This window comes from Calonectris borealis, chromosome 20 (assembly GCF_964195595.1).
Source record: "Calonectris borealis chromosome 20, bCalBor7.hap1.2, whole genome shotgun sequence".
Taxonomy (NCBI): domain Eukaryota; kingdom Metazoa; phylum Chordata; class Aves; order Procellariiformes; family Procellariidae; genus Calonectris; species Calonectris borealis.
The window spans coordinates 12477315-12503948 of NC_134331.1; the positions used below are offsets into that span (position 1 = coordinate 12477315).

The 26634-nt window shown below is 40.6% G+C and overlaps 1 protein-coding gene across 4 annotated transcripts; it reads right to left on the reverse strand.

Annotated features, from left to right (window-relative positions):
- Nucleotides 1-904: 904 nt before the first annotated feature.
- NARF (nuclear prelamin A recognition factor) lies at nt 905-26555 on the reverse strand. 4 transcript variants are annotated; one of them, XM_075169861.1, is made up of 12 exons: nt 26378-26396; nt 19966-20054; nt 19420-19500; nt 18262-18405; nt 16437-16569; nt 15011-15145; nt 9902-10020; nt 9548-9677; nt 8773-8845; nt 5958-6095; nt 5200-5357; nt 905-4615 (listed from the first exon to the last, which is right to left on the reverse strand). In XM_075169861.1, the coding sequence occupies exons 2-12, from the start codon at nt 19990-19992 to the stop codon at nt 4374-4376; spliced, it is 1380 nt and encodes a 459-aa protein (XP_075025962.1). In that variant the 5' UTR covers nt 19993-20054; nt 26378-26396; the 3' UTR covers nt 905-4373. The 4 variants fall into 4 exon arrangements, with proteins under 4 accessions (XP_075025962.1, XP_075025959.1, XP_075025961.1 ...); XM_075169858.1 differs by lacking the exon at nt 26378-26396 and adding an exon at nt 20737-20911; XM_075169860.1 differs by lacking the exons at nt 19966-20054; nt 26378-26396 and adding an exon at nt 26481-26555.
- Between the last annotated feature and the right edge of the window lie 79 nt (nt 26556-26634).

A 26634-nucleotide genomic window follows, 5' to 3' on the forward strand; every position in this document is an offset into this window, starting at 1 on the left:
GAAGGTAGGGACAGAAACGCAATGATTTCAGAGTGGGTATAATCTCACAGATTGAACTCCGCACAATTTAAATGGATATTACCTCTGCTTTGCTGACACAAATCCTCATTATTTTTCATTTCAAGAGTAGCTAAGGACATCTTAACACGTTGGCTCCCCTCCTCAGAACTCCTTACTAGACATTTGTTTACACAGCAACAGGAACATCTCTGTTCTGTGCCAAACTGAAGATCAGCTACCCCTCCTTTTCCTCTGGCTAGGTAACCACTCCTTACTGACCCTTGAAAAAAATGCAGACCACCTCCAGGTCTAGTCATTATTTTGTGGAAGTTAGTGTCCTAACTGTTCATGGGAATTTATGGAAACGTTTGCTGAATTCGTTAAAGAAATTTTTGCACAACTTATTGATGAAAAGTATCTCCCTCTTCTACGTCGGGGCTAATTTTCATCCTTTTCCCCAACTGTGTTTGTAAGTATCAGGCTACACACAAACAAGTATCTTTAGTGTTCCTTGTGCACCAGTGTTTTAAATTACCATATGTAGTAAACTCCAGCATAACTAGTCAACCCCCACAGATTGGCTTCATCCAGCAACATCATTCTTCCCAGGTAAGAGAGCTTTAAAGCCACTAGATGCTTATCTGCCTTACAACAATTCAGTATGTTATTTTACAATTCTAGAGAGCAAATTACCATTTCCTACTGCTATCCAGCAACTTTCTCCTTCCATTTATCACAGTTTGAAGTGTAGCTGTAATTCAGAATACTCATAAACAGCTGATACGGTATTACTCTTACAGACTTTCTAAGTATTCATGCTAAATCCACCAGACAGGCACATATGTTAAAACAAAGGGTACTTAAGGAGTTAAGTTTTTATATGGAATGAGACAGAAGCAGTACGTAATTCAGTATCAAGATTTATTGAGGACAATTCATGGTCATGCTCCATTTCAATACAAAGCACCAAAATTTAGGTAACTGAACATTATCCAAATATAATCTAGGTGAGACTGCTGCATACAGGTATTTCCATTATTCTAAGCGATAGCGTAGCCCACGTCTGTCCACGTTCATTAACTATAGTGGACAAACACAAGGTGCTGTGGCTGAGGCAAACTTACCGGAGAAGGCATAGCAAAAGTACTTCACAATGCGTTATCCCTTGTTGTAGCAGTCTCAGAATAAAGTACTATAACCCAAGGTATCAAGCGCTTGATATGCTCAAGTCAATAATACCCCAAGACAATTTCCAAGTTAATTTAGCATTTCCAGTTACTTTCCCGCAATCCCTCCAATTTAGTATTTTCTAAAAATCATTGCGAGACAAGATTGTCTCAGCACAACATTCAACTGAGAAGTAAAGCACTATGGCTGTACCACACCAGAAACTTTTCCCACTGCTGAAAAGGCAATGAAAGTTATTAGTTGCTAAAATCATATCGGGGAACTAAGTAATGCTGTAGTTTCAGAAAGTGTGGCTAGAAAGACGTATTGTCAACAATGACAGACTTCCCAACTCTAGATTTAAAAGCCAGAATCAAATCTTAGGCAAGTATTTCACTATCTACGAAGTTGCAACAAGGTTTTCTGATGTATGTTAAAATTTCAGTGAAAGAAGGCGGAGGGGGAAAGACTTGCTACAGTTAAGGGAAAAAATTTTTTTTTCTTTTAAACTGGCACTTTAAAGAAAAGGACTTCAAAAACATAAATCAGTTTTACTCCAAAAAGTCTTATAAAACAAAAGCTGACAAAAAAAAGACAAGTATCGGTCACTGCAAGTCACTAGTTATATTACATACATTCCACCTAGCCACTAAAAGCTGCCCAGTTAGATGCCTTCCTCGTCTTTAAAAATACTGTGGCAGACAAATAATCTACTAGATTTTCACATTGCTACCATCTCAATGGGTTAAAACACTCGAACAGACGGAAGAAACGGTGGATTCAACTGAAAAAGTTTATTTTACACACTGAGCCACCAATTTCCGTTGTAGTGGGAGCACAGCACAGTATACTGTAGACAGATTTATTTCACCTACTGGCCCGTTCCCCCATTCCCAGGGTCTCCCACCAGTATGGGAAGTGAGGCTCTTCAGTGCAACAGGCAAGCATAATGGCAAAAGAGAACATGTACACCGAGGCAAGATGAGTATTTTCCAAGTTGCACGAACAGTTCAAGGGTATCCTTTCAGAACAGCAAGGCAGCTCTTGTGTAGTTTAGTGAAGATTTCATCAGAAAAGCAAACAACTTTTTCGTACCATTTCATCCAGTATATGCACATAAAAAAAATAAGCATACTATACAAAGAACTGAAGCAATATAATTTAAACATGCCATCAAGCTATAAACCATATATACATAGAAACATATGCCTCTACAAACAGAACAAGACCACTTTATTACAAGATAATTCTGTTGAAGTTTTTGGAGGAAATCATGACAGATAAAGAAAATCAGACCAAAGGAATTGGATGTTGCTTCTAAAAGTAATCTGTTCAGAAATTTCATGCAACACCACCACCTTTCTTTAGAAGACATGTATTAAAGTTTCAGCTATACATAGGTCTTCCCACGATTTCTGGGCTCCCTTCCTGTACAGAGGTAGATTTCTGTAGATGATCTGATATTGCACCACGTAAGTATAATGTTTTTATTACAACAAGGAACAACTTACAAAGGCTAATTTATGGGTATAATCTCATTGTGTGCATTCAGGTAGCACAGTAATCAAATTCATTTGCACTTGAAAGAAAACATCCCTCAAATTGAAGTGTTTTGTTATTTAGCTGGAGGTCCAATTGGAAGCTGCAATTCTATTAACAGCTTCCCATTAAGAGAACTATCTCTTGTCATCAGGGTAACATACTTAAGTCTGTCCCTCTCCTTTTGAGCCTCTGTTGGTTAGCCAATGCAAGAAGTGGCATTGGCTTCACTGATGCCTTTATGCCATCCACTGTGTTTAAGTTAAATGCAGATTTCAAATACACGCAGGTTTTTGCAGTGTTAGATCTTACTCATACAAGCAGTTGTAGTATTAAGAAATTTACAAGAAGATTCACTCAAACTGCCTGAAATGATTAAAAAAGCTCATCCACATTTTCAGACTGGAAATGGAAAGCTGGAAACAGCCATTAATCGTGAACAAATTTGATGCTACTAGGAAAATCTGAAGAAGTCTGGCAGCAGTTTCATTTTTTTTTTGTCCATCACATTCTTGAGTAACTCTCTGACAACTCATGAGTTGCAGAAAAGCTTGCAGGCAAATACCACTTTAAGATGTCTGTTAAATGAAACCTCTACAGCATCATTAAAAAAAAAGTACACCAAAATTCATGATGCCAATGTATAGTAACTTTGATGAGCTCACAAGCATTGCTAAGTATTTTCTTCCAGAGGCACTCCATGAAGTTTTTACAGAAGTCCATCAACATGGAGATAAATGAAAGAATAATCTGGTATTCTGTGTACCGAAACATGAGAATAAACTAGCAAAGTTGTAGTATGCACGTGCTCACGTGACAGTGCATATGCCTGTTTCACTCTCATAAAGAAGCCAGACAAAGTAAGCAGCACCACTCTTCCTAGCTGCAAGTTTCTAAGAAAACTTACAAGGAAAGAAAAGTTCTCTTTTTGTACCAACCAACCTATTTGGAACTATTTTTAACGAAGGATTGCATTATAACTATTTAGCATTAGTTTCCCAAGTTCAGTTCATATGAAGCATCCTCTTCCTTACAAAATATTACATCAGTAAGGAATGATGACTAGTTTGGAACTGAATAGTTTTTGTTAAAATATGGATAGAAGGCATACATAAATTCATTACACTTCTCCATATACACACTTGTCCCTGTAAAGGGTTTTGTTGTTAACAAGGCAAGTAAACCCCAAGTTACTTCACAACAGCTGCAACAATATTGAAATTCATGATGACTGTTCTCCCATGATGAAAGGGATTGCATACCTAGGAGTAGGAGTAAAATAATCTCACCACCTTGGGGGAGCCCATTTTGTGAAGTGAAGGGAAGGGAACCCTTCACTTCAGGGAGTAACTTCATCAGGAATTACACCCCCTGCCCCTGGCAGAAAGTGCTTATGTACCTTGCAAGATCATGTTTTTGAATAAAGAAATCCATTATATGCAGGAGATTACACACAGTAAAAGTTAAATGATAATGGCAGGAACCAGGGCTTTCGGAGACTTCTCTTTCTGTTTTTAAAAAGCAATGGTTCTTCACAAATAATAATCCACAATTAGGAAGCGTCTCATTCATACACTCGGCTAGTGCATAGCATCTGCGATTGCATAGAATGTTTCCAGTGCTGAATCTGTAACTAACCTAAGCAAAACTTTTGCAAGTTTGATTTATTACCATTTGATATCCAAATTGCTTGCTGTTTGATTTACTGCACTGTATTTGGTGTGCAAAGTTTCCTGGACCTTCTTAGAGTCCATGCCTTCCAGCCAGTCCTGGTACATCTTTTGTACGTGCATGTTGGTTTCTGGAAGTCTAACAGGTATTGCAGCATACACTTCTTCCATCTGGTTAAGCAGTGCTTTATCTGGTTTTCCATCTTCAGTTTGTGCCTGACCTTTTCCATTTAGGCACCCTTAGGGGGAAAAAAAGAAGAAAAAAGCTGCAAGGGTGATGAAGATTTGATATGAAGAGAAAGTTTATGTTAACTTGGAATTCTTTTTTCATACTTGTCTAAAGAAAAAAAGTTGTCTCTTTACAAAAACTACCCCCCATGCTGTTAGAATTTGTATTTACTTAAAGTGACTCCAATATCAACATATCTTAATGTAAATGAGGTTTCTATATCAACAATCTTTCTCTGCCTTCTCCATGGTTTTATGATCTTAATTATGTTCCTTGTCTTTTCTTGCCCTTGACAACACCATTTCAGAGTATTTCCTCTGAGGTTTGAAATAATCATAAGAGCCATGCTGTCACTTATTTTTAGGTCAGAAGAGAGCAAATAACATTGTGGTTAATTTTAGAAAACCCAATCAATTTCTGAGCCAACCCTGCACATGTCATTGGTGTTCTGGACCGTTCATTAAATAGTAAGCATTTTAGATTTTAAGAAGAGAATTAAGAGGCAATGAAATCAAGTGCCTGCCTGTAGGACAACTTTCCTTTGAGATTCAAGATATGTGTGCGGAACAACTGTGGATCCCCAATTATTCTTACCTCCTGGGCAGGCAAGGACTTCTACAAAGTGGTATAAAAACTTTCCTTTTTTCAATTTCAGAACCATGTTTTGGATATTTCTAAAGCCATAAGCTGCTGCAAAACGCAGTACTGTCTCACCATCCTTTTCAAGGGTAACTTCTTGAAAGTCCTTGTTCCTGTAAAGATACACAGAGAACATTTTAAACCCCTGCATTACCAAAGGGATGATCCAACTGTGTCAGTTGGTATTCAGATGCTCTAAAGAGAACGGAAAAAGTGTAACAGTGAGATTAAGGTGAACTCTTCCAGTTTCTAAACTGAGTGAAGGAGAAGTTGGGGTTGAATTATACTTCATTTTTAAAGGCAGGTAAATTATTAATAAAATTAAAGCTAGCAGGAGCTACTTTACAGCAACAAATTCACAGGTTTATAACATGTTACTGCCTATGAGTGAAAGAGATAGAGTAGCAATAACTGCATTATGGTTCACTGTAGCACCAACTAAACCAGGGGAGGTTTACACTGGACGTTAGGAACCAAAAGGGTGGTCAAACACTGTAACGGGCTTCCTAGAGAGGTGGTCGATGCCTCAAGCCTGCCAGTGTTTCAGAGGCATTTGGACAATGCCCTTAATAACATGCTTTAACTTCTGGTCAGCCCTGAAGTGCTCAGGCAGTTGGACTAGATGATCATCGTAGGTCCCTTCCAGCTGAAAATATTCTATTCTATTCTATCTAGCCCATCCTACATAACAAGGACACAAAACTCTAACTTACTTTAATGCTTTGTAGGTGATTTCCTTGACATCCATGCCAAAAAGCTCCTTTGCGGCATGTTTAAAAATGTGCTCCAGGTAACCATCGGATCTCTTCCCATCATGCCTTACTACATCTCCCTCCTTTACTTCATCAAACCTTAGAAAACAACAGAAAGAAAGATCAACTCCAAAATTTCATTCCTTCACTTCAATAAAGTACTATGTTCTTCCCCTTCTCTGTCTTCCCCACCAAAAAGAGTTTTATAGCAGTGAATGAGAACATATTAACATTTTTATTTATTACAGCTTAAAAAAAATTAAACTATTCAGGACAGCAGTAAGATGATGGAAAAAATAAAATAAAAAAATATAAAAGGATGCAGGGCTTTCCATGTACAGAAACCTCGAGCAACAGTAATTTATAAGAATGCACATTCAGCACAGCCTAAAGACTTGGTTAACAGCCATCCACTGCTCAGGAGACATTTTTGGGAAAAAATAAATAAATCATTTTTAGCCTGTAAGAACATAAAACTACCTCAGAAGTTACAAGCCTTTGCTCACAAACAATTCTCCTGCTCCAGGAGCTGTTCGTCACATTCTGTAACACTGTGCCACTAAAATAACACCGAACCAGTACAGCTGCAGCCAGGCTAGAACACCGCACCTTTAAGATAAGTGCTACACTATAGTTCAGGAAAGAAAATGAGTGAGATCATATCCAATGGGCATAGCATTCACCTGGAGGGTCACCTCTCCCTCAGTTAAAAAGAGCACTGATGAGCACAAGTGGCTGTAGTATAAACCATACTGGGATGCGTGCTGGTGATCGCCAAAGACCGCGGCTCTACAGGCCCACGTTCCTTTCTGGCAAAGGAGAAATTGATAGGGGTTTGTGGTAATGCTAGTTTCAGGAAGAGATATTCATCATCACATTAGCAAACGGACAGATTATGTCCCTTGCTCTTACATGTAAAAGCCTCTCTAGATGTAGTCTAATTACCTTCTTCCCAGAACATCCAGACACGACCTTTCCTGGCCTATACGGCTGGCTCTTGCCCGAGCAGCAGTCCAAGCACAGCATTCAACCACGAGACCAAAGCAAAAATTACCACAGCAAACACCTTACTAAAAAAATGCTGAAGTTGTAATAATGACAGAGAAATATTTTAATCACTGAAGAGCTGAAGTTTACAAATTTAGTATGTCTGTCCCCTCTATGCCATGCCATCGCATCTACTTAAGAACTACTGCAACCTTTGGTGGTTTTTTTTAATAACCATGGGTGATTTTGTTTCATGATATGTCTCCTAATTTTAGCTAATTGCTATTTTTTAGCATTCTCTAGCTACAAAAGTGAGTTGAGAACTCAAACATGAGTTACTTTCTTCATACTACTTTTTTAATACCAAGCACTTTACTAATTGCTGCTGTGCTGGGACTTGTTTTGAGGAGAGGAGTTCAAGTTATATAAATTTCTCTGCAAAATCTACTTTTAATACCCCAGAAGAGCAAAAATTTATCTCATCAGGTCTCACAGCTTGAACAGGTATTATCAGATTAGTCCTTTTAAAAATTAACATTATTTTCCAACATAAATTGATCCAATAAAACAGGCATATTCTGAATAAGAGCTTGTTCTTTCATTGGACAGGCTGATTTAGAAATAAATTACCAACTCTATGTGATTATGCCTGTAAGAACTTTATTTATGTAATTCTCACTCTGTGTAGCAATCTCTGGTAGAAGCAATCATAGGAGCTACACTACAAACACTGCTCTGAAAATGTTACCACTGTACCACTTAAATATCTCTAGTCTAGACAAGGTCCAAGTAGGATACTAACTGAAAGTGAAAAGGATTTTTAAAAATTTCCAGAGCTTTCTATTTTGTGCAAGAAAGCGTCTTTATTGCTCCACTACCACCACTTTGGAAAGATACCAAGTAACATCTGTCACACTTGAACAAAGATCAGTGAGCAGCGAGACCAGCCTTTGTAACTAAGCCTGAGAATTAAAACAACACGCATGGTGCTTTCTGAGCCAGTCATACAGTAAGTAAACAAAATCTCTTCAACGCTTTGTGTGATTTTCATCTAAAGCATGTTTCAGTTTTATCTAATCTTGAAAAACTAACTGCTGTCTTCAGCATAAAAAAAAAAATTAATTACCATTTCCTGAAAGGGTGCTACTTCTATCAATTCTACATGAACATGTTAGAGGAAGTGGAAATTTACTGTCAAGATGCTGCTCTGAATGAGAGGGAAGCACAGAACAGATGGTCAACCCCAGGATTGCATCGCAGCATCTTTGTGTGAGGCCAGACAGTTGGAGGGGGGCAGATGAGACTTTCAGCTTCATACAAGCTCAAGCACAGGAGAGCTCTGAGTGGGGTCAACACCCTGAGACAGTCACACTGACTATAGTCACGACTATATCAAGTTCACTTGATATAGTCAAATCTAATATTACTGCATTAAAATAAAAATAAGGAGCTACGCAAATCTTCAAAAATCATAAGTTTTAAAGGAGTCACTAGATAGGCGTCATTACCTCAAATTATCTGCTTTGTATTTAGACAGTATATACAGTTTTATATTATCTGTTTCGTATTAATTTCATATATAGCAATCAACATCTAAGAGAATACTTTGGGGGTTTTTGGCCACTATATAAAGGATGAGGCTTTAGTATACTCAGGCTTTGATGCAGGCTTTTTTCCTTTAAAAAGAAAAAACATTCTTTTGAGAAGTTTTACATTTAGGTTGAACATGCTCAAAGGTGTTGTCATTTGTCATCAAAATAAGGAAGCAATCCACAACAAAGCTACTTACAAACTATCTACAGCTACTTCAGTCACATCTTTCATAGACACATTTTTCTGTTCCATTATTTGGACAATTTCACCTGTAGGAAAACATATGACATTTTACTTTCAACACAAAGCAAAATGCACATGCTGTGCCTGTGTTTAAGAGATCAATAGCCCAACACCTATATATGCTTACATTGGCTTAAGCCAATTCTTGCTAGAGTCAGCTCCCTCCAGTATCTGAGAAGCCTGACACTTCCAGCCCTGAAGAAAAGGGCCTTCAGCTTGCTCCAAACTTTGCATAATGCTATCCTTAGCCTTTCTGTTCCATAAAGTTTGGAAGACGTTTCTACACTGCAGGGGAAAAAGGAGGATACGTAGTTTGGACATTAAGCCTAAGGACAAGAGCCACACCAAAAAGCCACTGGTGCCATGCATTTGGAATGTTATGAATAATCCCAGTGGAGATTAAATAATGACCATAGACAAGCAAGACAATGATTTTAAATACGGATTTGCACAACTCTTACCTTTCTCAAGAGGCTGACAAAATCAAATACCTGAATCTTGTTTTCAGATTAATACCAACTTAGAAGGAAAGTATTTTTTGCTTTGCCTTCCCTATACAATACCTGTACTACCAGTAGCACAAAAACATGGACTGATTTTTAAAGCTGAAAAGAGCCAACATTACAACTAAAGCAGACTTGAAAAAAGCAGAGTCTGGCATAAAGGCTATTCTAACAACGGTGATTCACTTATAACTTTATAAATAGAAGGTTTAAAGAAGATTTAACCTGATGTCAGAACACAATCAACTTCTTGCGAATTATACAAGGCAGTGTAGAAATCTTCCCGCAAGGCTTCCAGTTTTTTGTCATAACAAGGTGCCACAATTACATGGAAAATTTTATCAGGAGACAAGTTCTGTGGAACATAGAAGAGAGCACATGTGAACTCCGTGAAGAGCAAAAGACAGCTTGGAGGATGACAAGGACAAAAATAGCATCATAAACTCTAAGCAGGTAATACTAGTAATCAATCCCTAGCAATTAAATTTAAAGACTGCCGCACACAGATGAAGTGATTTGCCAGAAGTCACAAAGCATCAGTAACAAACATCCACAGTCAGTCTTCCAGCTGAAACTTACCTGCTGCCTGGCAAAGTAGCCCTTCACCAGGGAGCCCATGATCTGCTGCGGAGACTTTGCAGTGCAAATGTGAGAGGTCACAAGGTTGGTAAGTACCCTTTCAGCATACCGGATCCAACCTAGAACAAGAGAGAATCACAGTTAGATAGTGAAGTGGCACATAAGCATGGCAAAGTGGCAGCAGTTACAGAACAGCTCTTAAAAATGAAGACACCTTCACAGTAGGTAGGACATTTCTGTGTAGGCTGGAAGCCCCACCTTGGGAACTGCAGGAAACCTCATGGCTCTGTTAATAATGCTTTACAGTTGGCTATCAATAATTCACTGTGTCATTAATTCTAGACATAGAAAGCGCTGTGAACTTCATGACCTATTACACCCTTTCTAACGCATAGATGTAACAAAGCAGAAAGAACAGGACCCCAGCTAACAAAGAGTAAGTTGACTTTCTAGACCTCAGCCCTTGGATAACCAGATACTACAACAAATGTACTCTGTTCAGCTGCTTAACTGTAACCTTCTGTTTCCTGAGATTTAATATCCATGCACCCAGCTTGCCTCCTCTAGAACAGAAGAGTCACATGAAAGCATTATCACAAGATGCACGTGGATTAAGCCTGGAAAAAAATGGCTTCTTTTACTATTGTTAGAGTAGCCACACCTTCTTTAGAAACACCCACACACCCAACCACACACACAGGAATCAATTGAAATCTCTCTGTATTCAACATTCTTAGTTACTCAAGAGTCTCCCTCCCTTTCACCAGACTCCTTCAGCATTCCAGCTACAACAGGCTATGTATATTCACTCCACCCCCAATACCCAGAGCAGTTCTATTATTCCCCACCTTCCAGAACAGGAATTGACAAATGAGCAGATTAAGATATTTAGGGTATGCAATTCTTTCTTAGGCACTGTAACTCTTACTGAAAACAACAGCCCAGAATCTTTCACAGCAAGGATTCAGAACTTTTTGTTTCACCTACATGAACTGAGAACCAGATACCTAAATTGCACAGAAGTGTCAGGCCCAGCCTTCTAGGGAAGTGTGTTGCTTTTGGTGCTAAGAAATAGTGAAAAATATCACACTCAAATCTTTTATCTTCAAACAGATTAGTGTTTACATAAAAGAGAAAAATTGCTGTGAAGTACATGCTGCCCAGGAAAGGTAATACCTGTAGGTTAATTCTTAAGCTTGAAATTAACACATATGTATAAACACCTGGTAACATTTAAGTCAGAACACTGCCGCAAAGGCCAACAGCAGCACAAAACTGGAATCTAAGTGGTGTTCAGATGGTTTGTCTCTCTATGGCAGAGAAGTGATTTTCCCAATATAATAAAATTTTTCTGATGAAAATGAGAAAGTATAAGTATTAGAGAAACATGAGGATCCTCCAGCTGTTTAAATACTCCCAATTCTTGTTAAAGTACAGACTTCAAGATTAACAGATATTGGTCTCAATGGAAAATCCCAAAGACATATATCATCTTCAACAAGCATTCATTTCTGTTGTAGAAAAAGCTAGGGACTATAGATTTACATGTTAGGTCTGTGCTGAATGGCTCTGAATAGGAAGTTTGCTTAATGTCCAACTTCAGCTGGGACTTTAAGTCCAAGATACTACCTGCAAAAAAGGACTTAATTTCTTGGTGCTTGGTACAATGGCTGTATTAGCATATTCCGCATGGTATGTATATCCTATTTCTTAAATGGCTTTAGTCTCAAGTGCTGTCAAAATAAAACAAAAACTGCTTCAAACAAAATAAGGGCCGTTTTTAAAAACATTCTGCCTTGTACTTCAGCAGCATTTCTGGAAGGTCCTTCCGTTAGACTGCAACTATCATTTCCATTAATCACCACAGCACTCCTGCTATGAGGCTAGCTTTTAGAATTGGAATGTTTTAGACACTGTAGTCATGAACTGTAAGGAAATTTGACTAAATCCCAAGAGAATCCTGGCAGGTATTGCCCAAAGCAATTTCTTAAATTGCTTCTTTCCTTGCAGTAGATGGAACAAGTGTCTGGTAGTTCCAGCTCCACGATGACCATTAGTCACTATTTAATTATACAAGCAGCCTTGGTGAATGAGTAACACGAGGCATTTATCTGCACTTCACATACGCACTAGCTGTTTCTGCCTACTCATCAACAGGGCTGAATTCCAGAGCCACAGTTACAGGAAGCCTAAGATACCCAGTTCTTGTATCAATGTACATCTGTACCCATACGGACATATACCCCTCATAAACGCATTCAGATTCTCGGCCGTTTGTTGGCTTGTGTTAGCACGAAAGAACAACAGGAAGCCCCTACGAGTCACTGTATAAATTCTCACAGACTTATTTCAGAACATGCTATTTTTAGTGGTTTATCATGAGTAGATGACAAAGATGCACGCTATAAATATCTATGCATCAGTATGAAGTGCAGAAAAACTAAGAAAACTTTCGCTACTGTAAAACCCCATTCCTGTAAAAGGAAATGAGTTTAGCTGACTGGGACAAAAGCATTTGAATCCTCAACAGTTATGCTCTTCCTACTTATGCTGTAAGCCTGCCCCGTTGACCTGTTCTAGGAGGTTGGCAATGCATTAAAATGCTGGCTGGTTCCCAGAGCAAGTGCTTCATGTTGCTTACCAGTTTGGTAAATTAAGGAAGAGAAGTGGTTACTTCTGAGATATTACATATACGATCAGTAGTTATACTGTTGTACTTTCAACAGGAAACAAAACCCCCCAAAATTAGCTCACTTTCTTTTAAGGGAGCAGCAGAACACGGTAAGAACAATTAACACAGAGACAATAAAATGCCCTTTTATCAGGTTCTGGGACTATAGGGGCTATGCTTTTTTGCTCGTGGTAGATTTTATACCACAGACCACTCCTGCAGAGGGTGATAGTTCTGTGGAAAGTTACACCCTAAGATAAATAAGAGTAAAGCAGTTATACTTGAGTTCACACTGACCTTATATCTAGAGAGCTATGTAAAAAATATTTTTTGATAAACACACAGAGTAAACAACATTTCTGGGACAAATTTATGTAACCTAGGGGTAGAGAGAGGAAGGAGAATAAGGAACAGAAAATGCACCCAGACAATTAAAGGCAGGAAACAGCAAACAACCTTACTTTAAAGATGACTGATCATGGGGTTTTTTTTCCTGTAATTGCTGTCAATAGGAATGAAATATGCTTTCAGAATGGGTTTAGTATGATATTTTGGTTCAATTTTCCAGAAACGGAAAGCACCCATGCTTCTGCTAACATCTATACCACAGCATATAGCTAACACCATAACTAGCACTGAAAACAGAAACAATCTTTCGTAGAACAGACAAGGACAAGAAAAGTGCTCCATTAACTATTTTAAAATATTTCCAATGAAAGCAGCAGATAATCTGAGCTGTTTCTAGATGACGAAAATTAAAATTATCTCAGAAGAAGTTCTAAAAGAAATCCTCAGGTTTTGAATTTTAAATAAACCACGTACAACAAGACAACGCTACATAATAAGGGTTTGTTTCAACTTTACAGGTTTTACATGAATAAAAAAGCAAGATACAGTATGTCTGCTCCTGAAGATAGAAGGTAATACTAAGATAACAGTAACAGGAAAAAAAAGAGACTTTTCGTCTTAATACATATATGTAGTTCCTAAAGCATAACCCAGATACTTCCACTACAGAATACACAGAACAAACAAAAGTACAAGTATAATTCAAATAGCAGTATTTAAATCAATGACAACAGCAGATCCTGGGGATCACCTAACGCAACTCTAACTCACTCTCTTGTCACTGTAACGTTTCTTTAAAGAATGCAATCCACTTAAATTATTTCAAAGCTAGAAAGAAATATTTTTGTATTTTTATTAGCCTTTTGAAAAGCAACATCGTGAACTTTAGGGTGGAGTTGGGGGGAGTGTAGGCAAAGGAGTTACTTTTACCTCCTTTTTGATACTTCTGTTTTAGGAATGTGACTTATCACACTTAAACTGAAATGATGGTGTGCTAACAAATGGAAAAAGTAAACAATGACTGAATGTTCTACATCTTTTCAGTTGTGATAAGTGCGGGTTCTGTTCATAACAGAACAAGTTCTCAGGTGCCAAATTCTCAGAAGTGAGACATTTAGTGAGTCAGGTCTGTGACATTTCAAGTGGGAATTAATTTGTAAGTGTTAGACATAACCCTCTCACAGTCATTAAGAGTAATGTCACTTGCTACTTTCCCCTAGGCTTAAGTGACAAGTTCAAAACTTTGCTTAAGATAATGGAGGTTGTGGTTTAATTACATCAGTTAGCAAAGTTCCTTAAAGATTCTTTTCAATAAGGAAATACCATGTTAAACTTTATGATCTGGACACACAAGCAGCAGCCACTAACTCCTCAATTCCAGTTCTGATAAATTTCTCCTAAGGTCTTATATAAAGCACTAAAAACCTCAGTGCTTCTGTACCTCAGTTTCATTATCCAGAGATTCATATGTAATATATGGTTCTTTTATAGAAGTGATGGGAAATACAACTGACTAATAAATACCACATATAAACACTAGCACAGGAAATCGGTAGTTCAGGTTCTTTGTATTATCAGAGGCTGTGGACTACAGCAAGGTTCTTTTTTTTGAAGAGCAACAAAAGAATTTATACTCCTCGCCTTTTACAGAGCTCCAACAGAAGACAACTGTAAGATCCAGATAGGGAATTTATTGCAACCTTTGTATCTGACTGTGTAAGGCCCTACACTGAATTAGCACATGCCTTACCCACCACGATCGCACCCCTTCGTTGTCTGCATGGTTTACGTCTATGGCTGTGGCACCTCACTTACATATGGGAAAGCTGATGACGCTTGTTAGAAACACATTCTGCTCTCCCAATAGCCCATGAAAAACAGGCCCTTCTAGCAATGCACTGAAATGCACTAAGGACAATCAGCACTACTGGTAACAAATACTGCGTGCGATATCGGTATCTCTCAAAAGCAAAGCCAAAATGCTCTAAGTTATGAAAGGCTCCCAAATGAAACCACCCTTTCCTTAGTTCCTTGGTAGTTCCAATGAGACCAGGCTGAAGTGCAGGAAGGTTGAAGAAATCAGTTCTCACCAGGGCAAGCAGAGGCAAACATCGGTAAGGCATGCTCCTCCTGGTTCCTCCGTTGATACCGCTGCACAAATTCCCTCTGGCTCTCCAGGATACTGAAATCAGCAGCTATAGTGGTGTCAAATACATAATGCACCCCTATGAAAGAAAGCAGTAAGGAAAAGTGAATTACTAGAACGTTTTCCATCTCGCAGGCTTACTTCCAAGTTCCCAGCCTACAGAGAATCTTGGAGGATCAACGGGTATATTCTTTCCCCTCTCCAAATTTTCACAAACAGTAGAGTCAAAAACAAAAGCCATATATTGAAAAGCTATCTTCTATGTCATGAATTTAAAAGGTCCACCAACTTGCTAGTGCTGACGAGCAGCACTTCAAATAGTAGTCTGCTTCTACTTGAGAGAACCTTGCCATTCAGCATATATTTGCTTTTTGTTTAATTGAGTGGGATTCACGACTCCTGGGCTACAGACAGTGACTCTTGAAAAGAAGCATTCTTTTTAAAACATGCTGAAGTCACATATTATCCACAAAAAAAACCATATCCAGCTAAGAGGCATATCTTCCGTTGCTGAAGTTGTCTGCAAAGGTACACGAGCATATCACCAACATGGCAGAGACCTTCTGTCTGCTTATTTAGCAACATACTCCCTACACGCCTACGTAATACTGAGCATGTCCCTGCAGCAAGTGAGGCATAGATAATTAATGCATTCTAAGAAAACTGGGGCCCATCAGAACTTAGCATTCCTTTCAGATTAAGAAAAAACACTGGGTACAGAGATGCATAAAAACTATGAAGAATGAATATATATATATATATGGGAGGAAACAGTTTATAGGTTTATTACTGTCCTTTTTGTTCTTCCCTCAAGTACATTAAAAAAACTCAAACCTACAGGCAAAGTGTTTTTTGTTTTTTAAATAAAACTGTGTATATATAGTATAAAGCGCAAAGGAAATACAGCTTTAACATAAAATAGGCAGATACAACAGTTCTTGCATGTAATTTCAAATTACAGGAAACAACAGAACTGAGAATCTTCTAGAGATATAATGTGTCAAAAGGACTGGAAGGCATTTAGGATAAGAATTCCCTCCTCCCTCAAGTTACAAAATAAGGGGAGATCTTAGCTCATGACCACATCCTCCCTGATTTCCTGGTAGTGAAGGTTTCGAAGACAGCTCTATAATGTCCTTCTATTCTGTGACCTTTACTATCAACAGGGTAATGCCTCCAATCCATTTCTGAAACTGGTGTTATGTCACACTGGTGCACTGTCATTAGTATCACAGGGTGCGTATTTCAAACTCTAAACTAGATTGTGCAATGGCACTTTATGACTGCATAACAAACAATTCTGCTGAGGAAGCAAACACCTAAAACAATCTCCCCTTTCTGCTCCACCATCGTAACAAACCCAAACTTACCGAGACTTTTGAGGAAACCACAGAGTCTCTTGGCTGCATCATTCACAGAGAGATTGAATTTAGCAGCAAAATAAGGCAATGACTGAGGGCATATAGACACTGCCAACACTTTGTGTTTTGAGGTATCACATTTCTGGTAAACAAAAAAAAAGGAAACAGGTATGTAATTACAACAGGGGAAGGCTCCCTACTTTCCCTCCCTTTTCCACTCCTGGAGTATTCCTCAGTGTCCTAGGCCTCAGTGGGCCATGTTATTAAAACCCCTGTGAAACAACTATCAAGTTTCCTGAGGGCAGGACAGGATGTTCCTCTGATCCTGTCAGTGTTCATCTCTAATCACCTGTAGATGTTTCTTTTATATAACTCAGGGAAATCCATCCCTCCTAGGACAATTCTGTGGTTGGTCTCCTAATGGCGTAAGAAAACTTAAAGAGACATTCAGCATCTATGACGTTCTAGCAACACGAAACATTCTAGCAAATATGAAAAGCTGTTTGTTTAAACATTAATAAATAGATAAACTAATGTTTACAGGAGCATGGGCATTTGAAGTTACAAATCCAACCCAGCAAATTACAGATCTCATCCTTTGTTAAGGGTCCTGTGTCTCTATCACTTAAGTTGTTGAGGGAAACTGGCAAGACAGGACCCTCAACAAACCAGCGTTTGTAAGCACTGAAGAACCCTTTGAAAATACCTAAGGTGGTGTGCAATTGTAAAGCGCTGATGACTGTGACATTTATTTGAAGATGAATCTTGTGTTTTAGTTGGGACCTCTTCCATACCAGCGGAACCCTTGGAAGACAAACCAGGACTATGCCACAGACAAGTTTCACCCTAAAAGGGTTAGAGACTATAGTTTGTACTTACATGCCCTAAATGCTGTATAATGACCCTTCAAGTAGAGCTCGTGACTGCCTGGAAAGCATCTCTTTTGCTCATGGTCCTCTTTTGGACCCCTGAAGTTCTAACCAAGGTACCTGCCTGCCTCCTTATTGTAGACTTTGAGCTCTCTTCATAAGACCCATGTGACCCAAAAGATTTTTTTTCCCTTCTCTTTCTCATGTACGACAACATCATACTGTATGGGGAGTTACACTAGTTCTAAGAAAACTGAATCACTATGTAATGAATCCTCTTACTTATGACACATGTACAGATTAAGAGAAAGCATCAATTCTGGTAGCTTTTGCATACCAAGTAAAGACACAGAAGTCCGAAGCAGAACTAAAACAATTAATTCAGTATCAAGATCTAAAGATCTGAGCACCATACATAGCAACTAACTTCCAGGAAATCCAGATCTCAGCAGAAAATAAGATACCAAAAGAATGCTTTTCTAAAAGAAAGTTTTGCTAAGAATTTGGACAAAAAATTCTGTTCCAAATACAGTCAGCTCAAATATATATTAAAAACAATTCTACTTTCAAAAACTTGCCTTGATAACTTTGTATTATGTGGATAAATTGGCACCAGAAACACCCAGAACAGTCCTAGTAACGAAGGTATAAGTATTTATACTGAACCACAGACCAATTTGTTATTACAGTAATGAGGTAGTTACGTTTTCCAAAAATTTTACTTCTGCAGGTGCAGTAACTTTCCTCTAGCATTTAGGTTAAGTGCTGTGATCTTGCATCTCTAGTGCAAAATTATTTTAAGTACTTTAATGTTCAATTTTGCCTGAAGTTTTCGCTTCCTCTTTGGACAAAGTATATCCTGACAAATCTTCACATTATCTGCCTTGGGAAACCAAGCTGCTTAGTCATTCTGTAATTTCCTCCTTCTCACAGAAAACAGTGTGTTATTATTTGTGTCACTTTACCTTATTAAGGTTAAGAATACGAAAGAGCTCCTTCTGATTCTGTTGGAAAACTCTGGCTCCTTCTTCTGATGTCATACAATTGTCACAAGCTAGGCAGTCGCTAAGGAGTATTTTAGCATTAGCCAATGTATGAAACTCATTTTTCTGGGGGGGCGAAAAAGTAAACAAGTATTTAATAACGATCGACCAATTTTCAAGACCTCTGCAATGACCCAGACAAAAAGCAAACATGGTCTCACTGTTTTGTTTAAAACAAGACAATCCATGACACTTGCATAACATCCAAGATTATTTAGAAGTAATCAAAATAATTTGTTCCATCCCTCTTCATGGCTCTGCTCCTATTATTACTGTGAAACTGCAAAATGTTTAAGCATAAACATAGATCTAAATTTAGCCCAGTAGTCCATGTTCTAGTAACTTGATTTGCATTGCATTTCAGAGCTGACAGTCCCCATCAACTTACCAAGCAACTGAAAACTTTTACTTGAACTATTAAGCCTCTTTAATAGCCAGATGCCTCTCTAACAGCAAGATGGCTTTGGCTTTTTACCACAAGGTAAAACAGAATGCAGTCCTACAATTACATTGAACACACACATAAGATCAAGAGTTTCATACTTCTGTCTACAATACTGTTGGCAGCTCATCTGTGGGAAGAAGGAATACTTGGATAAAAGTGCAACATAACTAGACTACTTGCAAAAAAAAAACCCAAAAAACAAAAATCCCTCAGTTAAGAGGCCATTCCCAGGGAAACAGTTATCTGTTGAAGAACAGTGTGACCTGTAAGTTTGTCTGATATAAAAAATAAGAACACATTTTGTGCATTTCTACTGTCAAACCCCCTCTTTTCTCCTTGTAAGCTCTGTCTCTGTTTTGAAGACTTGATGTAAGATTTTTGACACTCAAAATTATGTTAGAACTTCAATTTCTGTTTTGTGTTTGCATAGAAAGGGTTTTTTTATTTCACCTTTTTTAAAGATTCTTGATTCTCATGTTATGAGATGTCTAGAAGTGCTCATAATTGCTTACAACTGCTTGTTGACTAGTGTTATATTTAGTACCTGAAAGTTCTCTACTTATAACCTCCCTTGGGCTACACAACAAAAAAGAATACAAATAAGAGTGTATTACAATTTTTAGAAGGAACATTACCTCTTCAAGACCATCATTTGAACTCAATGCGTCGACAGATGTACTTTGCGTATCATCATTTTTCTGTTTTTTACTGCATTCCTGAAAAAAAACATAAAATACACGTATTATGCAAAATACGTTCACCGTTCAGTAAGAACTGTTTCTATCATTAAAAACTAATCTTTTACAGTTTTTTGGCAGTGTTAAATCTACATCTTTATATGCGGGGCCTTTTCAAAGTGCATTTGCTACCGTGAAAATAATTCACTTGCTTCATCAGTTTTACAGTTCTGAGCGGTTTTTTTTAATCCCAAGGGGAAGATTAAACCGGGCACGGGAGAAGCTGTGCGCACCGTGACGGCTCCACGCGCGGCGAACAGCCGTGTCCCGCCGGTAACGCCGCCGGTGAGGGGACGGGCGCGGGGCTGCGCCTCAGGTGCCGGGGAGGCCGGTGACCTTGGAGCCGTTCCGCCTCCGCCGGCTGCCTGCCCACCCCCCGAGGCGACGTCCCCCGGCTGCGGGGCGCGGGCAGGGCCCAGCCGGCCGCGCCGCCGCCGCGCTCACCTTTTTGGTGCAGTTCTCGCACTTCATTTGCGATCCCGCCGGCGCACCCCGGCCCTGGCGCGGCTGCCGAGCGCTCCTCGCCGCCGAGGCTGCAGGACAGGAGCAGAGCGGGGCAGGCAGGTGAGCCCCCGCGCACAAGCAGCGGCCGCTGCCAGCCCTCCCTCCCGCCCGTGCCGTCGCCCTTTGTTGCCGTGCCCGCCTCCTGCCCCTCTTATCGCCCCGGCAGCCATGCCGCCCCGCCGCCGAGGCGGGCCGCCCGCCCGCAGCCAATACGGCCCCCGGGGCGGGGGCGGCCCCGCCGCGCCCCTCACGTGTTCCGCAATTTACTAGGCTGTAATTAAGCACCAAACGCCGCCGTCCCTCCCCCGCGGGCCCCCGTCGCCGCCTGTCGCTCCCCGCTGCCCCAGCCCGTTACGTGGTACGAGGGGGCACCGAGCGCCTCCCGCAGCGGTCCTGGTAGAGAGACAGGGTGAAAACCGCTCGACAACAGAAGCCGGGCCCCCGCGGGGAAAGGTGCCCCGGAAAGCGCGGAGGCGGCTCCGCAGCGCGGCCCCCTTTCCGCAAGCAGAGCGGGGCTCCCGCAGCCGCACACCCCCCCGCCTTCAGCGCGGCCCCCTCCCCGCCGTCGCGACAGAGGCGACGGGAGAGCGGGCGGGCGGCCGCGAGCCGCAGCTCATCAGCCCCACGGAGAGGAAAAAAAAAAAACCAACCCAAAAAAAACCAAAACAACCCAAAACGGGGGGTGGAAGGGCGAAGGACCGGGCACCGTACCTCGCCGCCGCGGTGAGTTGCGTCCCCGGCAGGCGCAGGCGGGCCGCCGGGCGAGCCGCCGAGGCTGGCCGCAGAGGCAGGCGGGGCAGGTCCGCCTTGTCGCCGGCAGGTTCCCGGCTGGGCCCGCCGCCTCCCCGCCCCCCCGCGCGGCGGGGCTCATTGTGGACCTGAGCGTCGTCACGTAGCCGCCGCCGCCGCCGCCGCCGGCAGCGCGCCGCCGCGCGTCCCCGCCGCGGGGCGGGCACGGAGGGACCCCACGGCGCGCCCGCGTCCCCGCCCCAGCCGGGACCCCCCGGGCTGTTAAACGCGACCCGGGCAGGAAAACGGGGAGCGGGCCCACGTGACCTGCCCCGCACCGGCCCCCCGCGCTGCGCGCCCGGGACCGGGCGGCCTCGGGGCCCGGCGGGGACTGCCGAGCCCGCCCCCGGCATCAGCAGCTGTACACCCGGCGGAGAGGCCCGGCGGCCCCTGCGCCGTGCCGCTCCTCTAAGGATACCGAGTAATGCGATTGATGGCATTTCCGTGCGGCTTTTCCCAAAGGTTTGCTGCTCCTCTTGAGCTGCTTTGCATATATTTTAAAACATACTCTGCAGTTATATCATATAAAGATCTTTTTCCCCCCTCAGTCCCTTTTAAATGAAATAACGCTATAGAAGTTACTAAATACAACATCACTACCATTTTATTTAACCATATGCTATGATCGCCCATTTCTGAAACAAAATGCAAGTATCAGTGATCCCGTTCCCAGACAGGTATCACAAATCCTTATCTATAGCATTATTAAACACACATACCAGCCTTCCACAACCTCATAGGCCCCAAACTATCACTTAAGATGCTCATGATTTATGTCAGAGTGGTTGTCTTTCTAAACCTCAGGTTGTAACATTTAAACACAGCTTCCATCCACATTTTGCTCCTCTCTTAACGCACTCCGCCCATTTGAACAGACATGTATAAGCATACACCTACAGCTGCGCAGAGAAGTTTTTCAAGTATAAAATCACATTTTAGAAATTAAACCACAGCACTTCCAACAAACATGCAATTTCCTGTCTGAACTGCAACCTTCTTTTATCAAGTGCACGGGGTAAATCCCCTCCTGTAAGGTCTAATGCTTTAAGCCGCAGACAACATTTTCGTTAAGCACAAACGGCAATGCTGTGCAAGAACTAGAGACAGTCATGGCTGCAGAAGTTTGTAACCCAAGGACATAACTCTCTAAATGCTTGTTTCACTGCACCTGTCTGTAAAAGGCATCACAATCCAGAGCAGCAGGTGTTTGTGTATTTGGCTGTTAAAGATTTCACAATCAAATTAATTACTGTTTTAAAGATAACCCCAGAGCAGAATGTAAAAACGCTGCTTTTTTAATTTATTTACAGACTATAGGTGAGTTATGATTGAGGTCAAGGAAATCAGGAATTCCTTAGCTTTACCATAACGAAAGCAAATAGAAACACTTTATTACTGCCATTTAAAGAAAAATAAGCTGATACTGCTTTACATACACCCTGGAAAAATATCACTAATCCTAGTTCAAGGTAAGAATTCTAATAGCTTTGGTAATCTTTTTCTGTGCTTCTGCTATCTTCATTCAAAATGCTTTCACATTTCATATTAATGCAAGTTTTTTAAAAACACTACAATCACTCTAGAGCAATCCCTGTGCAACTGAAGAATTTGTATTTCCTACAGAATTGCTGGAATGCAGCATTAGCTGACATCTTGTTTCCTGTTCCTTTGGATGAATATTTTCATACTAAAAAGCTGTGCCAATCTTGCAACTTATTCCACAAGGATACAATAGCCATAGCTGCATTGACAAATATAGTGATAGCACAGACGAAAGTTCCAAATTAGGAATGTGTTGAGATTTGCACTTAAAGGCATAGCTAAAATCCTTCTGTTTCACACTTTGATGATTATGCTTACGTTTATTATCCAAACTTGATATAGTGATTCTTCAAAAGACATGACAGTTTTGGATATATCTGTAACTCTGAACAGATCATTTTTTATTTTTCCCCATGTTTCTTTATATTCACAATGAAAAACAGATAACTACATGAAAATTGAAACATTTGCAGAAACACTGAAGCACTGAGGAAATCTAGGTACACATCTTAAGTATATCTACTTCATCCTCTGGCTTAGGAACACCTGGACTGAATTAATTTCAATTTAAGAATTCAAACAAAAAAAGAGCAAAAACTTGTACAAACTGAAGAGCATATAAGGAATCAATGTTTCAATCCACGGCATAAGATTATACTTGTGTGATCACTAGATAATTAGATGTCCCATTTATTTTATTGCCAAGAGCAATTTCTGCTTTCCGTTAACTATTTATGCCATTTTCCCACAGAACATCAGCTCAATTACCATCAGCACCATGCCTGACAACCTGAGAAAAGAAAGCACCATCCTGTTTTAATCTGCCCCCGGGGAGGTAACAGTTACTACTTTGCAACGCTGCAAAGGCTACTTCCAAAAAACCTCACAATATAAAAGCTTTCCTATGTCAACAGTAAGTAGCACTTAAGAGTATTACTTGCTTTTATGGCCTCTCTTGATGTATTTGGCCTCCATTGCTATGGAGTTAACATTTATACCTGCACCTAAAGCATTTACACCAAGAATGAGATAGCAGACTAAGTATTTCTCTATGAAAACAGCATGCTGCAAACAACTTCAGAAAGCTGTAAAGGTTATGCATCAGTCCTGCAAGGCATTGCAAGCTGTAAATGCCTCTTCAAGTCAGTGACAGCATATGCCACTCAACAGCTGTCAGAATTAGGCAATAAATCTTAGTTACAGCTGGTGAACATGTATTCCGTGAAATTAGTGCTCCCCAGGCTTTATACACAGTGTTCCCGTAGAGGTCAGTGGGACACCACACAGAGCTCAATGAGATGATCTCATTTATAATGGGGACTTGCAGCCAATGCAGTCCAGCCGCAAAACAACACGGGTTTGGTGACTGTTTCCAACTGTTTAAAATCAAGCACACTAGGAATTTTATCCTTGCATGCTAGTAAGATCACATGTTTATTGCACAGCTGAATTTCTAAGTTTAAGACCTCGGGGGAAAAAAAATTTAAGGCACTAGAAAAGAATATTTAAGAATATGGTCTGGAATTAGGATAAAGGACCAGAAATAGAGGTAGTGTCAAACTAATGCAAAATAAAAGTCAGTTCTGTAATATCTGCATGTTCTCATTTTTAGATCAATGACTTAAAAGTTACAAGTGTATTTACTATACAATGCCTTACAAAAATCTATTTTTATTTTATCAAGAAGTCTACAAATAGTCAATTACATATTTCTGAGTGTTTCTTCTGGCAAATACTTTTTGTTTCTGCAGCAACATGTTTTGGAATTCATGATGTTCTTTAAATCCAAGATCAGGCCTTTAAAGTGTATTTCTTCTTCCTTTTTTTATTTGTAGGCATAACACCACTTACCTACTTCAAAGTGCTGATGTAAAATCCCCAGATGATTGCAGAAAAAAATGTTAATCAATTAATTAATCAATACCAGAAGCTTACACGGATCTTTGCTACATTCCAGTTTGGACAAGTGCTTAATTGTGTGTGTGTGTGGTATTTCCCATAGGTAAAACAATTTCTCTCTAACTTCATAATTAAATGAAGTCATATCAGGTTATCCTACCGTGGTCTTTGCAGAACTGGAGAAATATACAGTTGCTAATATTTTTGCAGATAGTAACATAAGACTACAACAGAGTGATATGCTGTGTGGTATATATTGAGCGGAGAGGACAGATGAGTTTCTTACTTATTTCACTCTAATCTAGACACAAGAAGTCTCTTGTCTTGTATCACTCAAAATGGCTTAACATTCGGTTTCTGGAGAAACAGGTTGCTTATAAAAGCTGACTGACAACTGCTTATACATACATTTCTTCTCAGAAGACTCACTCAGCTGCTTGTTTGGGTCGAGAGCACATGATACTTATTACTTCCTATTTCTCATCCAAATCCAGCAGCCGGTACCTCATGACTCACAAGCATGCCAATTAATTCTTGCAGTTCCTCATAGCGTTTTCCCATTAAGATAGTTACACAAAAATTGCATATCAGTTTGTATTTTCTACTACTTACAGTTAGTTAAGGCTGTACCATGGAGTCCAAGATCTTTTCCCTGTCTTCAAATAGTTCACTCTGGACTGTTATGGAAAACGCTGTCTGATCAAAAACTCAGTTACTGTTCACCAACAATGATGTTCAGGAACAGCTGAACAAATTTCTACCGTGCTATGGCCTTGAGCAAACACTCTGGAGTATCTGGATTCACATTAGGAAAAAAGCCAAAAATTGAGTATGTCATTCAGAAAGGACCACATTCCTGTGCAACAAAGAGCACCAAATATCATTTATAGATGAAGTTATACGTTGGCTTACATAAAGGGAATTTAAGAAGTTAAGCTAAACTACAGATGTCTGCACTTTACTCGTTTTGTCCCAAAGATGAGATGAGCAGTTGCTCTGATGGATTGAACAGGAACAGCTTTCACATGTGAATGATGTTTAACTGAACTAGAAACACAAAGGATTTTTCAGATGTAACCTACTGTCCACAACAGGAAAGTCACTCAGTATTTCAAGTGAATTAGAAACTTTCCTCCCCAAACAGATTTTCCAAACCCAAGCCTTCAGCTGGCATACGATTCACAAAAAGTCACGACATCAATATTAAACCTGTAAGATTATCACTGTTATTTCTGCTTTGCAATTTCCCTCCAGTTTTTGAACAATGGCATGAATTTTTTTCAGGATTCTGTTCACAGTTACAACAGCTATCCAAAAATACATTGCATTTAATTATTATAACTTTCGTAGGTATCAATGCTGAAAGCTAAAGCTTAAAAAATACCAAGTATTACAAAGCTTGTGATAAAACAACATCAATTGGCAACACTAATATAATTTACTACTAGCAAAAAAACCCCAACAGTGGCAAAACCCCCCACAAGTATCAAGAGTCACATTTGGAAGAATGGGAAACTTCAAACAAAGAAGTCAGCTCTCTGCTTACATGTGTGTAGTTATTCACAAGAGCATATACCGATAGAGATGCACATACACAAAGACGCACCCAGTACAAAGAAGCAATGGCTTTTAGCTACAGCAACTGGGAATCACGGTCCCAGCGTGATCCCACCCAGCAGCGGGTCTTCTCTGAGCAGCCATCTCCAGACAAGCTTGTGACTCTGAGAAATCACTCACAATCCTCACCCTAGCGCAGCCTCCTGCCCATACAATACAGACATGAAGTACCGGCGGGTAATGGCTACCACACAGCGCAAGTGCTCTGTGACAGCCAGCACCCCAAGCGCCAGGTATGCATCGGCTGCCATTGAGAGCCCAGAGGCCCATCGGCCTCCATGGCAGCCATAGGCACCAGAGCTGGCCACGCGTGGGGGGTCAGCTAGGAGAGGCTCCCCATTACAGAAAGGGGCTCCCCACGCCCTCCCTGGCCCCTCAGCCTGGCGCAGCAGTCAGCCCTACCCGGCCCTGTCGTGCAAGGAGCCATGTCCGCCTCACCCAGGGTGGGTCTAGCAAACTGCCACCAACTGTGCCCAGTAAAGCTCTTCCACGCACCCAGCCTCACCCTAAAGCACTTCACCTCCCTCCTCTGCCAACACGCGAGTTTTTCTCCTCGTTTTTTTATACAGGTAAAGCCATACAACCGAAGGAAACGTCGACACTCTTACTTCAGCAGCACCAATAGGCCCACCCACCATCTTGAATGCGGGCAGTGCGCCGCCATCTTGGGTGAGGCTCTTCCTTTTCCACACACGGGGCTGCGGGGCGGGGCGGGAAGGTTTATTATTCACTTCTTTGCCCTCACCCAAAATGGCCGCTGGC

What these genes read in the sequence shown, in the direction of transcription:
- NARF (XM_075169858.1), bottom strand. Translation starts at nt 20,896, where the DNA reads ATGAGCCCCGCCGCGCGGGGGGGCGGGGAGGCGGCGGGCCCAGCCGGG. An exon ending in GCGAGAACTGCACCAAAAAG is followed by an intron (nt 19,501 to 19,965) that starts GTGAGCGCGGCG and finishes GTTTTTTTTCAG; the next exon opens with GAATGCAGTAAAAAACAGAA. An exon ending in TGGTTTCCTCAAAAGTCTCG is followed by an intron (nt 15,146 to 16,436) that starts GTAAGTTTGGGT and finishes TTTCTTTCATAG; the next exon opens with GGGTGCATTATGTATTTGAC.